Genomic DNA, 14,676 nt, shown 5'->3' with positions numbered 1-14,676 from the left:
TGAGTTCGAATCCCGGGTGGGGCCGCGGCTTCAAATCTGAATCCTACCTCACGTGCGGGGGGAGAATATCCCCTCCTAATCGGTCGCTTGACCTTCAAGACAATAATAATAACTGCTTCCTCTCGTTGAACGCTCTGCATAAGGCTAGGAGGCGAGACGATATTACCCCCAGTTTCACAGGGGCGGAAACTGAGTCTCAGAGAGGTTAAACTCAAGGTCATTCGCCCAACCCTGTCCAGGGTTTCTTAATATCCTAACTCCTGGGCCTTGATTGTAAAATGCAGATTCCTGGGCCCCCACCCAAATCGAATGAACCAGAATCCTGAAAGGAACTGAACGCCTGGAATGTGCATTTTTAACATGCTCCCTCATTGATGTTGGGAAACATTTGGTTTGTCTCCAAAAGTACCCAGCGGTCATGGAGGGGAGACTTTCCTATACAGGAGGATGGAGCCACCGTATTCTGGGACTTCCAGAACTTTGTGCAACACTGTTACTCTGTGATCTGAGCTGCTGGCCTCCCAGCTGGGCCCCCCCACGGCTGCTGTCATCCCTGCAGGAACCTCCCTGCTCACCCCCTGCAGTGCACAGGCAGAACCAGGTGCCTGGGGACAGCATCTCACTCCCCAGCTCCATCCCACAGGAGGAATTACTGTCTGCACAAGGGTTGCAAACTGGTGGCCCGCAAATGCTGTAAAATTCTAAATTCGTTGCCAACATTTAAAAATCAGGTTGTTTCACAAAGAGAAATCCAGATTTCCAGGCATTCTTGAAAAGTCAGGTCTGGCGATTCTTGCAGCCCCAAAGACAGATTAGGGCAGGGCTGGGGTGAGGCAAGTGAGGCACTTTTCTCAAATCCTGAACCTAAGGGGGCACCCCAAAACACTCACCATCCAGATAAATACTGTATAAATGCCATATTTTAAAAAGTCAAAATAAATGCAGAAATAATCCATGATGAACAAAATAACTAAAATTTTAAAGAAAGACAAGATTTGATTCTGCGCTGGTGCAAACCACCTCCTTTGCTACTCTCTAGCCCCAGCCCTGTCAGATCCTGTCTTTATTTCAAAAATAGTGATGTTCTGTGCATCATGGCTTCCTTTACATTAAATATTGCAGTAAAATATGTATCTAGATGGCTGAGTTTTTTGTCACACGTGGTGAGTGCCTCGCTCTCTCACCCTAGTCCTGGCCGTGTTTATAAATTCACGAAATCTGCCCTGAGCCATTTAGTGGATGGGAAAACTGAGGCCCTGCAGGTTTGTTTGTTGTTGTTCTTTTAATTAATTTTTATTGGAGTATAGTTGCTTTACATCCTGCAGGTTGTTCTCCAGGTAATATGAGGATCATAGTGCCTGCCCGATCACCTCAATGGCTGCAGGAAGTACAGGGTCCAGCGGGGCTGGTGTGATCTCTTGTGGGGGTCACAGGGGTGAAGCACTGAAATGTTCCCAGGATGCCCCAGAGTCCTCGTCACAAAAGTCGGAACTCTTCCCACAGACCCATCCCTCACCCCCATCTTTCTGGTCTCTCTCATCCTTTACAGGTGGCGAGCTGACCTCCCCAACCCAAAAAAGGCGCACTTTTGGGGAATGCGGAATCCACTTCTTTATTGCAGGAAGACTATTTGTAGAGCGAATGCTACACAGACCCCACAGTGGGGTCGGGGGGCACCCACATGCAGGAGGCGAGGGGGCAGGGGTGGAGACAGCAAGCGTGGCCTGGCACGGTCCCCAGACCCACCGGTGCCGAGGCAGGACGGGCCAGCAGCTGGGGCAGGCTCTGGGCCCCCTCCTGCTGGAGAACCCCAGGGTCCGGGCAGGGCCTGGGGCAGGAGAGGCCTGGAGGCAGGCAGAGCCCCAGGGAGATTGTGCTATCAGGGTGTGTCCCTGAGAAAGGGCTGCAGACCCCTGCGCAGCCCCACTTTCTCTGGCACCTTCAAGTGGGAGGGGTCAACACCAGCTGCTGGTGGGCCCTGGACCCGCCACAGGACAGGGGTGTTCCGCAGTGCTCAGACAGGATGCTACCTGTTCTTCCGTGGGCCTGTCCACACGCCGGGCGGTGACACACACGTGCACACACACACACTCCCTCCTTCTCACAGTGGGCCCAGTAAATATTTGCGGAGTGAACAGCCATACAGATGCAGAAGGAAAAAAACACACTGCTACCAAGATGGACACAAACAGTCCCTCTTACCCACGTACAGTCCACGTGGTCACATGACCTCTCTTTTGCGGGTGCACACGCGCACGTACACACACACGTGCTGCTTCCTTGCACCTAATGACACCAGCGCTGTGAGTGGCCCCAGGGAGAGGCCCAGGAGGCAGGGAGCTGAGGGCAGCTCCAGCCATGGCCAGCAGGCAGCTGAGACCCTCAGTCCTGAGACCACAGGCAACTGAACGCTGCCCAGGAGCACATGAGCTGGATGTGGCTCTGTCCCTGGTCATGCCTTTGGATGAGACCACAGCCCAGCTGGCCTCACGCTGAGACCACAAATGTGTGCTGTTGCAAGTTGCTGAGTTTGCGCTCCTGTGTTCCCCAGCAACAGCTGATGGATACAGATGTTGGGCTGAGAGCCCCCTTACGACAGAGTGCAGCAGGCGTGGTGCTCCTCAGACAGTCAGGACACACAGGTCCACAGATGCTCTCTGCTAAATCCCGTAACCCACTCCCGAAAACGCAGCTGCACACAGTCACACTCTTGCAGGTGCCAAGGCTCACACGTCACAGGTGTCTGGTCCTCCTGGCAACCACACGACCCACCCCTGCCTACACCCTACACTGGGATCACACGACAGACCATCACACACACAGGAGCCCCACACACACGCTTAGACACAAGCCATCCGCCCAGCGCACTAAGGGGCCCAATGCATCATCCCAGGGGTGCCCCCCACCCCACCCCAGGCCTACAGGTCACCTTCATACTGTCCGACACGGCCTCACTGGGTCCCGTGAGTGTGGTGTCATCTAGACACTCACAGAAACAGAATCTCACAGTGGTGGCGGGGACCCACGCCTTCCTGGGTGCGCCCCCCCGGAGGGCCCCGTAGATGGGAGGAATCGGGCTGGGCAGAGCTCTGCGTCCAGCCCCTCAGATCCTGCCAGTGCTGGGTCCGGATGCCTGCCTCTGGACAGGGCCCGGCAACCCCTCACCAGCACCCCGGGTTCCCTGCCCTGGGCTTGGCGGCGACAAACTGTCTCGATCTCTGTCTGCGGGCTGTGTCCGGGAAGTCCCTCCATATTCATTCCAGACAGTCCCCTGGAGTTGTGCCGTGGCCATCAGCCGGTCCCGGGCCTCCCCTGCCTGCACCCCAAGCCCAGGCGGGGCGAGGAGTGAGATTCCGGGCTGGCGGGGCACTGCTGTGAGCCCCGTGGTTATTGCCTGGCGGCCTGAGACCCAGCCCACAAGGCCCCCCACCAATCCGTGGGGACGGGGGCAAGAGGGGTGGTCTGGGACCTGGGGAGGGGGGCACAGGCCAGAGGTCATGAGGGATGGAAGGGGGAGGGGAGTGTATGTCAAACACCAAGTTGGAGAAAAGAAAATCTGAGGTCCATGTGCATTTCAACTCCCTCCTCCCCGGCAAGGTCACAGTGATCTAATGTAGGGGCAGGGTGCAGGTCTGGCTGGGGGCACCCAGGGGGCAGAGTCAGAGGTGGGAGTCCTGGGAGACACGGAGATGGAGGAAAAACCGGCTTCCTGAGTCCCTGTGGGGACAGGCAGCTTCCCCCGTTTTCCCATGTGCAGATCAAGGGGGCCACCTCCAGCGCTTGGCTTTGGCGGGGCGTACAGACAGGATGGGGGGCGGGGCAAAGAGGGAGGGGAAGGCAGAGTGGCGTGACAGAGCCGGGCTGGAGCCCCAGGTCTGCCACAGGCTCGGCAGGGCCTCGTCGCCAGAGACATTGGAGGGAAAGAAGTGGAAGAGATGGTGGGGGGAGGGGAAAGAAGGAAGAGGAGAGGGAAGAGGAGGCGGAGGGGGGCAGCGGGGGCACAGGACGTGGGGAGAGGCCTGGGGCCAGGACAGCAGGGCGCCAGCGGCGGGCGCTCTGGGCTCACATGAGGACGCATTTGCCCTTGATGCGGTCTGTCCTCTTCTGTTTGCTGGAGCGCTTGCCGTCGATGTTCAGGCTCATGTTCCGGCGTGTCTCCAGCGTGAGCAGCTCCTGGAAGAGCTCCTTGACGTTGTAGTTCATCTTGGCCGATGTCTCCATGAAGGCGCACTTCCACTCCTGGGCCACGGCCTGGGCCTCGCGGGTGTCCACCTCCCGCTGGGTCTCGTCGCACTTGTTGCCCACCAGCATGACGGGGATGTCCTCCACGCTGCCCTTGATCTGCACGATGAGCTTGTAGATGGGGCCCAGCTCCTCCAGCGACTGCTTGCTGGTGACCGAGAAGACCAGGATGAAGGCGTGGCCCTTGGAGATGGACAGCCGCTGCATGGCCGGGAACTGGTGGCTGCCCGTGGTGTCGGTGATCTGCAGCGTGCACACGCTCTTGTCGCAGCTGATGACCTGCCGGTAGGTGTCCTCGATGGTGGGGATGTAGGTGTCCCGGAACGTGCCCTTGACGAAGCGCAGCACTAGGGAGCTCTTGCCCACGCCGCCCGCCCCGAACACCACCACCCGGTAGTCATTGCTCTGTTCAGGCATCTTCCACGCGGCGGTGCGGGGTGGGGCCGGGAGGGCTCGCTTCGGCTGCTAGAACCCCAGACCAACCCTGCACAGAGAGGAGTGTCAGACAAGAGCGACCACCCACTAGGAGGGGGTGGGAAGGTCGGCCTCTCAGAGGAGCGGCATTTCTCCTGCATCCCGGTTGATTTGGTCGACTCTGCCATTCTGCCCTGCACACAGGCTCAGAGCCAGACCCTCTGCCTGTCTGCTTCCCCTCAACGAAATCTGGGGCCTAAACTCCTTCCCCGGGGGTGGGGAGTGGTCTCTGGGCTGGAAGAGGCATGGAGATGCCAGCGTGGGGTGCACACCAACTGCTTTCTCCACCTGCATGCTCCCCCAGCCCCCAGGTGGCACTGGCTTTTCCCTGGCTTTGTGACCTGGGCAAGCTGCTTTGCCACCCTGAGCCTCGGGTTTCTCCTCCACAAAATAAGTAAAGGGGTGCCTCTCTCCAGCCATCACAGGCTCCCTGCTCTCACCCCAGCCCAGAGGCTCGTCAACCTCGTGGGAGCTGTGTGGTAGGGCGTCTTTAAAATGCAGATTGCAGGGCCTCAGCCCTGGAAGTGGTGAATCCTTTGGTTCAGGGCCACAGCCCTGGGAACTTGCATTTTAAAGCTCTTCTCCTCCCCTCATCCCATAACTGTGATCCTGATGCTGGAGGTTCAAGAATTTGCAAATCATGAAGCGGGTTTCCCACAGCAGCCCAGGCTGTAGATGAGAAAAGTAAAACTTAGCCTAAAGAGAGAAAGCCTCTCTCCCTGAACTCCAAACCCAGACTATGGTCTGGCCTGCCCTGGCCTCCCGCTCAGGTCTGATGTGTCCGTAGGAACAGAACTCCCTGCGAGGGGGTCCTCTTCACCCCTCTCCGCTACCCTGTGCTCAGAGAGGTCCAGTGACCTCGGGAGGTCACACAGCACAGCAATTCCTGAAATGATGGAGGTGGGAGAAGAACTGTGACCTGGGGGTGGGAAGGCAGGAAGCCTGTCTCCAAGCATCTGTGTCCTTACTTATAGAAACAGCAGAGACCCCTTCCCTGCCTCCTTCTCAGCCATCTCTGAGGGTCCCATAACACGGGGCGGAGTCTACAATGGGATAGAGAAGATATGGCAAGATTGCACCCAGGCCATGCTACTTCCCTCAGGTGTGTGTGTGGTGGGCGGGAGCGGGGTGGAGGGCAGGGCGGGGAGCAAGACCCAATGGTGTGAAAGACCCTGGCGGTGAAAACCCGGGCAAGTAAATTGATGTTCCTGAGCCTCTATGTTCTCATCTGTGAAATGGGAGCAGTCTCAGTGCCCACTCCACGGAGCCGCTGGCACAAGCAGTGCCATAAGCTGGATAAAGCCCTTGGCCAGGTGCCTGGCACACAGAGCCCTCAGTAAAGATGGACGGACGTGGTTATCAATCACAAATGCCCAGGGTGTAAAGCACTCGGCTGGCCGTGGGTTGGGAAGGCACATTCTCAGTGATCAAAAGGACCAAGTTTGTCAGAAAAAGACATACGGAGAAGGTAACAGCCGACACGTACCTCACAAATTACGTGCCAGGCAAACTTGTAGGAGCTTTAGCGGTTCTAACTCGTGGGGGACTGTTTTTAGGCATCTTGGTGACATGCGTAGCACTTGGGGGTGGGGGGCTGGCAGGGCTGCCAGCCTGCTCTGCAGTCGCTACCCTCTCCTGGGTGGGCACCCCAAGAAGTGAGCTCATCAGCATGCAGCCAGGGGTCACCACCACAACTGGCCGAGGGACTTGGGGTGGCTGGTGACCGTCCGTTCTTCCACCCCAGACCCAGCCCTTGCCTCGCTCTGGGTGCAGACCCCCTGGCAGTGCTCCAGGCCTGTCAGCAGGGGTGTCCTCCGGGAGGGGCCCACCGGGGCCTGGGATCCCTGACTCGGAGCCCCATTCAATAACCCGCAAACCCATGCCAGGAATCCACCTGGTGCCATCTGAAAGCCACCTGCACCTCCCATGGGCTGGGGTTGGGGGAAGGGGCCTGTGGGCACCAAGGCGCAAAAGGGGGTGGCATGGGCTCAAGGTCACAGCAGAGAGGTGGCAGAGCAGAGCAGGATTTGAACCCGGCCCCGGCTGGCTACACAGCCTGGGGTCCTTCCCCTGTGCAAGGCAGCCCACCCTGAGGCTCCCGGGCCAGGGGAAGCTGCCAGGTCCTGGGTCCCCGGAGCCCACTGCTCTGGGAGGTTGGAGCGACCTCAGGTGCAGAAAGCAGGCCCCACCCAGGGGAGGGCCTGGGGGCTCGGGCTGCCTGCCCCAAGGGGGTCTGACATAGGGACTACGTGACCAGTGAGGGCTTTGAGGAGAGGGGGCTCCCCTGGGCCCGAGGAGGATCTAAGTGGTGGGGGAGGGCCGTCCACCAGAGGAGGGGCTCCTGGATGAGGGCCTCGGCTGGGAGAGGGAGCAGGAGAGCTGAACGGGGCGGCGGTGCGGGGAGACGGGCTCGGGGCCCACTCGATTCCTCCTGGTGGCGCCCTGACAGCGGGACCCAGGGGGGCTCCTGTGGGCCGGAGGAGGGGCTGGCTCGGCCGAAAGGCTGCCCGTCAGTACCGCGGGGGAGGGGTGATGCCGGGAGGGAGCTGTCCAAGGTGGGCACGAGGAGGGCGGCCCGGCCGGGGCCCAGCCGGACCGGGGAGGGGGGTCCGGTGGAGGGCCCGGCCCCGCGGCCGGGGAGGGTGGGGCTCGGACAAAGGAGGGCGCGCGGGGAGAGGACCTGCGGGCCTCGCGGGGGGACGCAGCGGGCCCCGGCGCCCCGGTCCCCCGCCCCGGCCTCCTACCTGCGCGCTCGTCCCTGCGGCGCCGCCGCGGCTGCTGCTGGCCTTCTCCGTGTCCGCTCGGGCGCCGCCGCCCCCCGCACGCCGGAGCTGCTGCCGCCGCCGCGCCCGCGCCCGTCCCCGCCCGTCCCCGCCCGCCGCCGGGCGCCGCGCTCCGCCCCTCCCCCCGGCCCCGCGCCCCCGGGCAAGGTCACCGCCGCCCCATCTGGACCCCCGCCCGGTGAACACCGGCTCCTGCCAGGGACGCCATAGGGGTGGGGTCTTCTTCCCCGGGAGGAAGCTGGCGCACCCCAGGGCCACCCAGCAGCCGGCCGCTGGGCAAGATGGGGGCAGAGCCGAGGTCACCCAGGAGCAAAGAGAAGGGGCCAGTTGACAGAACTGCAGACAAGGGGCCTGGGGGAACAGAACGGGACACCCTTGGGCTGGTGGGGGTGAGGGTCCAGGGCAGGGCCCCCCAGCGGGGAGGTCATTGATGGAATGAATAATCAATCAGTCAATCAATAGATGTATGAGAAGGCAGAGGTGGCCCAAGGGGGCTCGGGGCAGTGGGGACGTACCTGGAGACTAATCTCCATCCCGGGGGGCGGGGGGGGGGGGGATTTGTCCTGGCAGGGTGGGACTTGGTTTGGGTGGGTGCCCCTAAGGGCAGGCCACCAAGGCAGAGATGGCATTTGGGCCCTTGAGCTGGGGGCGGGGGTGGGGTGGAAGGACAGTTGCTTTTGAAGCTGGGGGTGAACAAAGGGAGACAAGGAAAATGGATTTGCAGTTTTCTGGTAGGAAAATGTTATCTTCATCAAATAGGAGTTGTCTCTGAGAATAAACGTTTGCCTTTGGGAAGTGTCTGTGCGGTTGACTTCTGTGTGTCCACGATTAAGCCAACAGAGTACCATCACCCCTCCCTCCTGAAGACTGGGAGGGTGGAGACTCATCTCAGAGAAGACTGGGCTTTGGGAAACAGCAACTGAACCAGGCAGGGGTGGGTGTGAGAACGCCCCAGGGCCCAAGCCTGTTAGAAGCAGGCACTCCTCCATGGATAGGCTGACACTAAGGGTCCCACAAGGAGGGACCTTCTGGGGTCAGAGCAGTCGGAGGGTGAAAGAGGCTCTTTGTAGGGTGATGAGCTCCCCATCATGAGGTGTGTGAGCAGATGGTCGGCTGGAGCCCAAGGGCTCCTCTGGCTCTTGGCTACTTGAGTTTTGCTGACCCAACATGTCTGTGGCTCTGGCTGAGCCAGACCCTTCCTGCTCCCTTGGAGAGGTGGGCACTGCCCCCAAGACCATCTGGCTCCCCCAGAGGCCGGGCCTCTGAGGTTCGTCCTGCTTTGGGGGCTTGAAGGGCCCCATTTCTCCCTGATTCAGCCCCTCCACTGCACCTCCCGGCCTCTAGCACCTGGACCATCCCACCCGCCTCCTTCCTGGCCTCCCAGCACAGCCCCCTCCAGCCCTCCTTCTACCCTGGCCTTCACCACACAGACTCCCCTGCTCTCATGCCACCCCTGGCTTCCTTCACTTCCGGGTCAAGGTCCAGCTTCTCAGCCTGGCGTTCGAGCTGCTCCCGACCTGACCCAAGCTCCCCTCCGGTTCCCCATCCAACCCTGGCTGCCTGGAGCTGTTCCCCGGACACACCCCACTCCTGCCCTGTCCTAGGCCATGTGGGGCACCACAGAGGGTGGCCCGGCCCCAGCCCCACATCTCCAAGTGCTCTCAGCCAGCGATGGAGACAGCCCTGTGGATCTCCACATCCCGGCCAAGCGCTCGTCTGAGCCTCAGTCTCCCCATCTGTGAATGAGGATCACCATTGTCTTGCCTCCCAGCGTTGCTGGGAGCGATCTATCGGGCATGACGTCCACCCTCCTGGGGCTGCTGGGCACACAGGAGGTCAGAGATGACAGCCCTGCTCCCTCCGGCTCCGACTGCCTGCCTGCTTCCGTCTCTGAGTGACCAGGGGCACTGGGCTGGGCCTCCAGCCTTGGGCCGGCCCTCTGCTCCTCCGGGCACCAGCCCAGGCGGGGGCAGGCTGACTCATGCCTAGGAGTGTGGGCACGCTGCACTCTGCAGCTGCTACTTATAGCTCCCAGGCCAGGCTCCGGGCCGGATGAGCCAGGAGAGGACAGGCCCCAGAGTCTCCCCCTCGCTCTCCCAGGCACGGGGCTCAACGCCCACCCGAGCACCCCAAACTAGGACGGCAGTGCCCCCTTTCCCGTGGGCGGCCGGAAGAGCCCTGGCCTTCATGCACCAGTGCAAGAGAGGGTTGGGTTTTATCAGCTCAGAGAACGGGATCGGCTCCCCTGGGGTGGCCCAGCTGGGAAGAGACAGGGCTGGGGCTGGAGCTCGGGTCCATCAGGTTCTGAAGCCACAGCCAGCCTTTCTGCTGTCCCAGGCTGTCTGGGGGCCTGGCCCAGGGACGCACACCTGGACTTTGGCTGTCCTTGATCTGCAGAAGTCCTCTCAAATGTAAACGGACAGCAACTCACCTGAGAGGTCCCTGCTCCTCGCCTGGCCTTGCAGCCTATGGGCCTCCTGCCAGCTGCTCCGGGTGGGGGCCGCTCTCCAGACCCACCGTTCAGGGAGGAAGGTGGCTGGGTCTCATGCTCTGTTCTTTCTGTGCTCCCGGGATTAATGCAATTATGTGGGCGAAGCTGAGGCTGGGCGCCACGGCCTCTCACCGATGCTGTTTGGCCCACAGAGGTTTTTATTTGTTTTTAACTTTGGTGTCAACATTTAAAAACAAGAAGGTCATTTGTCAAAACACAGTTTGCCTTAAAAAATGAATGGGCTGGTGTCTCGAGCCCAAATTCTGCCCACCAGCTCCTGTGGGAGCTGGACCCCAGCCCCTGGTGGAAGATGCTGGTCCTTCACTGAAGCCACCTGCCTAGCCCCTGGGAGTGGCCTGAGGGGCTCTTGCACATACGGGGCTGTGTTGTCATCAACACCTCCAAGGAGTGGGGTCACTGGGGCCTAAGCCATCAGCAGGATGAACCCCTGCCACACTTGCATCCTTTAACAGAGAGCCGGACAGCTTTGATCAGTCAGAGAAAAGGACCATGACATGCAGGGAGACCTCAGGGCCTTTGCACAGGCCACTTCCTCTGCCAGAAAAGCTCTTCACCCATCTTCTGACTCCAGTGAGGCCCTCAGAGACTCCCCGCTGACCACACTGCTAAATTAGTCTTTGTCTCCCTTCGTGGCTCTCCCTCCACCTTGCTTATCTTCAGGGCACTTATCACATTTTGTGTCCATCTATCATCTGTCTCCCTTGCTAGAATGTGAGCTGCCTTAGGTTCCAGGACAGTGGGTCTCCCCTGGGGGTGATTCTGCCCCCAGGGGACCCTGGGCGATGTCTGGGGACATTTGTGGTTGCCATGACCAGGGTGGGCTCTTGGCATTGAGTGGGTGGGGCCAGGGAGGCTGCTCCACACCCCAGGGCATCCAGGACGGCCCCCCAGAGGATGACCCAGCCCCACGTCAGCAGTGCTGGGGGGACCCTGGGGTAGGGCAATGGACCTCAAATGTGTCCCCAGACCAGCATCCCCTGGGAGCTTGGTAGAAATGCAAAATCTGGGAATTCCCTGGCGGTCCAGTGGTTAGGACGCCGGCTTTCACTGCTATGGACCCAGGTTCGATCCCTGGTGGAGGAACTAAGATCCCACAAGCCATGCGGCGCAGCCGAAAGAAAAAGAAAAGAGAAAGAAATGAAAAATCTCTGGCCCTGCCCCAGCCAAGACTAGCTCGGCAGGAGGCCCAGCCGGTCCCTCAAAGGGAGGGCATGTGAACCGTGGCGGCCTTTTCCTTTGCTTTAAACGCACCACCTCAGCTGTGCCTCCCAGGCACTGAGAGGGGGGGCTCTAAACGGCCCACCTGCCCATCCCGGCTCTCTCCTGCCAGGCCGGGCACACAGCAATCACTTGGGCCCTCGGCGAGAACACTGCGGTCTGCCAGGTCAGCTTTCCTTGCCCCAGGAGCTGCAGAGGCCTGGAGGGTGTCAGGGTCGGGGAGGGACGGGGTCTCCCTTCTGCAGCCCAATCTGGCCTCAGCCAACTGACAGCCAGGAGAAGAATTCTAGGGTCTTCCCAGAACCACCCCAAGCCCTGCAGCAGCCCCCTTCTGCCCTCAGGAGTCCCAGCCCAGTCCCAGCCTCTAGGAGGCTCTCAAAATGTCAGGTGGGTCGGTCACCGGCTCTGTACCAAAGCTGACAGACAGCTCAGGGTGGACACGGGCTGGGACATGTGGGCTGCATGACCCTCTCTTCCTGGCAAGGCTGAGGGTCCAGAGCTGGTGGTCAGGGCAGGCCTGGAGGCGCCGCGTGCAGGGACACAGCATCCCGTCCGATGCCTGTCTTTCAGGGCCCAGAAGATGTAGACTGGCTGGGAACTGGCGACCCCCTCCCCGGCTCCACACTAATAACTTCTCCACCAGAAACGCAAACAGCAGACAACAGAAGCCACGACACTGTTATTACGCTTGATTCAATCCGCGAGTCCTGGGTGCCGCCTCCTAACTTTCTACTCTTTTGTCTCCAGATCAAGGAGGGGGACCCGGCTGACTGCATCCAGCTGTGGCTGGCACTGGGAGCCCCGACTCCACTCGGCCCGGGGGCGGCGGGGCCGGTGAGGGTGACGCTGTACCAAGGACCAGAGCCGAGTCCTGGCTCAACCCTCCTGCTTGCTGAGCCCCCGCATTGGGCGCCCATAATCGTGCTGCCAGGAGCCTGTCTGGTCACAGCCAAGCGGCTAGGGGTGGCCTTGACCCAGCCAGGCACATCCAGATAAAGGTGGCGTTTTGTGCTGGGAGTTTTGTTTCTTTAAACAGAAAGGCGTTTGTGCTGCTTGGGAACGCTCGTGTCCAAGTGAAGGTGGCTGTGCCTGGTTGACACCAAGCAATACACAGGTCATTAGCAGGCGTGTGCCCCCTCTCCTCCGTGAGACACGCACACAGATCTCAAAGCGACGCATCCTAGATGGCGCAAAGTTGCACAGAGACGAAGGCTTTCGTGGCCAACGTCCAGTTCCATGTCAGGGCTGGTCCAGGGCCCCAGGTGGTGGGTGACCAACCCACAGGCTTCTTCAGCCAGAGCTGTCACCACACGGCACCTGTCGTGTCAGAGCGGGTGTGGGGGAGATGGAGCCACTGAGCTGGCCTAGACGAGAAGACCCTGGTCTAGGCTGGACACGGCCACCATGAGCCGGGGGACCTCAGGAGTGAGGTCGGCCTCTCCGGGGCCCCCGTCAGATGGGACGACCATTTTTCTTCTTACCTCAGCTTTCAACTTTGATCCTTGGCCAAAGCAGGGAAAGCTGACCGGAAATGACCAAGTGACACCATCATCCCTGTGGCCCCAGGAGGCAGACCCCAGGGCTGACCCTGGCCCCTCCAACCACAGCAGACGGGAGGGGTGGCATTGGGGGTGCTGGCGGGGCAGCCTGTGTCCTCTCCTACGACACACAGCTCCCCCCAAACTTCTTGGGGTCCCACCATCCCTGGGGGACCTGGAAGCAGTTTTGCTGGGTCTGGCAGGACCATAGAGAGAGGCCAGAGCCTGGCAGACAGAGGCTGGGCAGGCTGGGGATCCGAGGATGCCGGGGACCGGGGTGGCGGTGTCTGAGGGACGGATGGGGCGCCCCGGGGTTTCCCCCCTCACTGGTGTGGCAGCGCCCTTCGTGGTCTGGAAGCTGGCTTAGAGTGAGGGGGGATGATATGACCCTGAAGCCTCCAGTGCAGGGAAGGGAAGGGGAAATGCAACTGATGGGTGGAGAGGCCTGTGGTGTCCCCAGGCATCCCAGGAAGCTGATGGCTGGCGGGAGGGCGGGGCCCCTGCTGTGCGTGTGCTTTAGCTAACGGAGGGGAAGGAGTATGGAGTGGGGGAAGCCTGGAGCAGGCTGCTCTGCACCCACTGGGGGGCTTCCTACTGGATTCAGGGGGACGGGGCCCCTGGGGGACCCTGCCCAGCCCCGTCCCACGGGCCACACCCTTCTAAAGGCAGGCTCTGGAATCTGGCCACTCCATGACATCCCGCCCACCCGGGGCAAAGGTGGAGTGAAGTAGGGGCAGGGGTCGCCAGCAAGGGTGGGTTTAGGACAAGGTGGAGGTGATGGTCCCATGCCCACAGGGGTCACTTTCCCAGCATGGGGACAGGGTCAGGCCATGCGGGGTTCAGACGTGGGTCCTGGCAAAAGCCAGACAGAAGTGCCTGGAGACGGGCCCAATACTTCCAACAGAGTGGAGGTGGGGGGCCTTGGACACACGGCCCTGCCCCCTGAGACCCATATCGACACCGAATGAGGCTGGGGCCGTGGCGGAGGTTGTGTGCTCTCCTGCCCGCGGAGCCGGGCAGGTGGCAGCAGGCCGGCGCCTGGGACGCCCCTTGGGACAAGCAAGTAGCGGCTCCTGGAACCCCACAGGGCTGGAGTGACGGGCTGGAGGCCCCGCCGCGCCCAGGGCCACAGGGCAGAGGGGCCCGTCCTCGCCGGGAAGCTTTGACAGCCCCACTGCCACGGCCAGTCTCCCCAGTGTGGGTCTGGGCAGCAACCGCAAGTGAGAGGAAGGCAATCAGAGGTGCTAGGAAGGAGCCTGGGCCCCATGGCCGAGTGGACAAGTGAGAAGACAGGAAGGGTATAAGTAATGGGATGGGCTGCGGAAGCCGAGGCCGCGCCTCCAGGCTTGGGGGCAGACACAGTCAAGTCCCCCCGAAGGGCCCTCAGCCCTGGCTCAGCCCCGAGCAGGAGACGGTTGCCATGACTACACTAACAGAGCTTGTTGCCACGGAGGGGAGGGTTCGGGCCAGCCCCACGGGGCTGTTAGGCTCCTGCGCTCCCCGAGGGGGGTCCTAGCTTCGTGTCTGGCCTGGGGGAGCTGAGTCACATGGCCCTTGACCCTGGCCTGCGGGAGTCGTCTTGCTCTGGAGACCCTGTGGCCAAGCTGCCCCAGGCCTGCCCGCACTCTCTGCAGCCCTGGGGCTCTGTGGCCTCGGGGAGCCGAGCAGCTCAGCCCGGCCTGGAACCCCAGCCCCTGGAGAGCAACCTCTCCGGGCAGGGCGGTCGCACCAGAAAGCAGGGAAGAAGAGGGCGGCTCCGAGATCCCTGGAACCTCCGTCTCCCCAGAAGCACAGCCTCAGGTGGCAGGAATCATAGCCCCATCACCCCCACTAACCACGAACGAACCGGAGGCTCCTGGCCAGAGGCTCCTGGCTGGCGGACTCCTTTCAGAAACCCCTCAGGGCATCA

At 61.3% G+C, this 14,676-nt stretch overlaps 1 protein-coding gene across 1 annotated transcript; it reads right to left on the bottom strand.

Moving 5' to 3' along the window:
- Positions 1–1,594: 1,594 nt before the first annotated feature.
- Positions 1,595–7,540, bottom strand: DIRAS1 (DIRAS family GTPase 1). Its single transcript, XM_060006521.1, has 2 exons — positions 7,461–7,540; positions 1,595–4,726 (listed from the first exon to the last, which is right to left on the bottom strand). The coding sequence occupies exon 2, from the start codon at positions 4,657–4,659 to the stop codon at positions 4,063–4,065; it is 597 nt and encodes a 198-aa protein (XP_059862504.1). The 5' UTR covers positions 4,660–4,726; positions 7,461–7,540; the 3' UTR covers positions 1,595–4,062.
- Positions 7,541–14,676: the final 7,136 nt, after the last annotated feature.

This window comes from Delphinus delphis, chromosome 3 (assembly GCF_949987515.2).
Source record: "Delphinus delphis chromosome 3, mDelDel1.2, whole genome shotgun sequence".
NCBI lineage: Eukaryota > Metazoa > Chordata > Mammalia > Artiodactyla > Delphinidae > Delphinus > Delphinus delphis.
The sequence above is the reverse complement of the archived record's forward strand: the minus strand, read 5'-3'. Positions and strand labels throughout refer to the sequence as shown.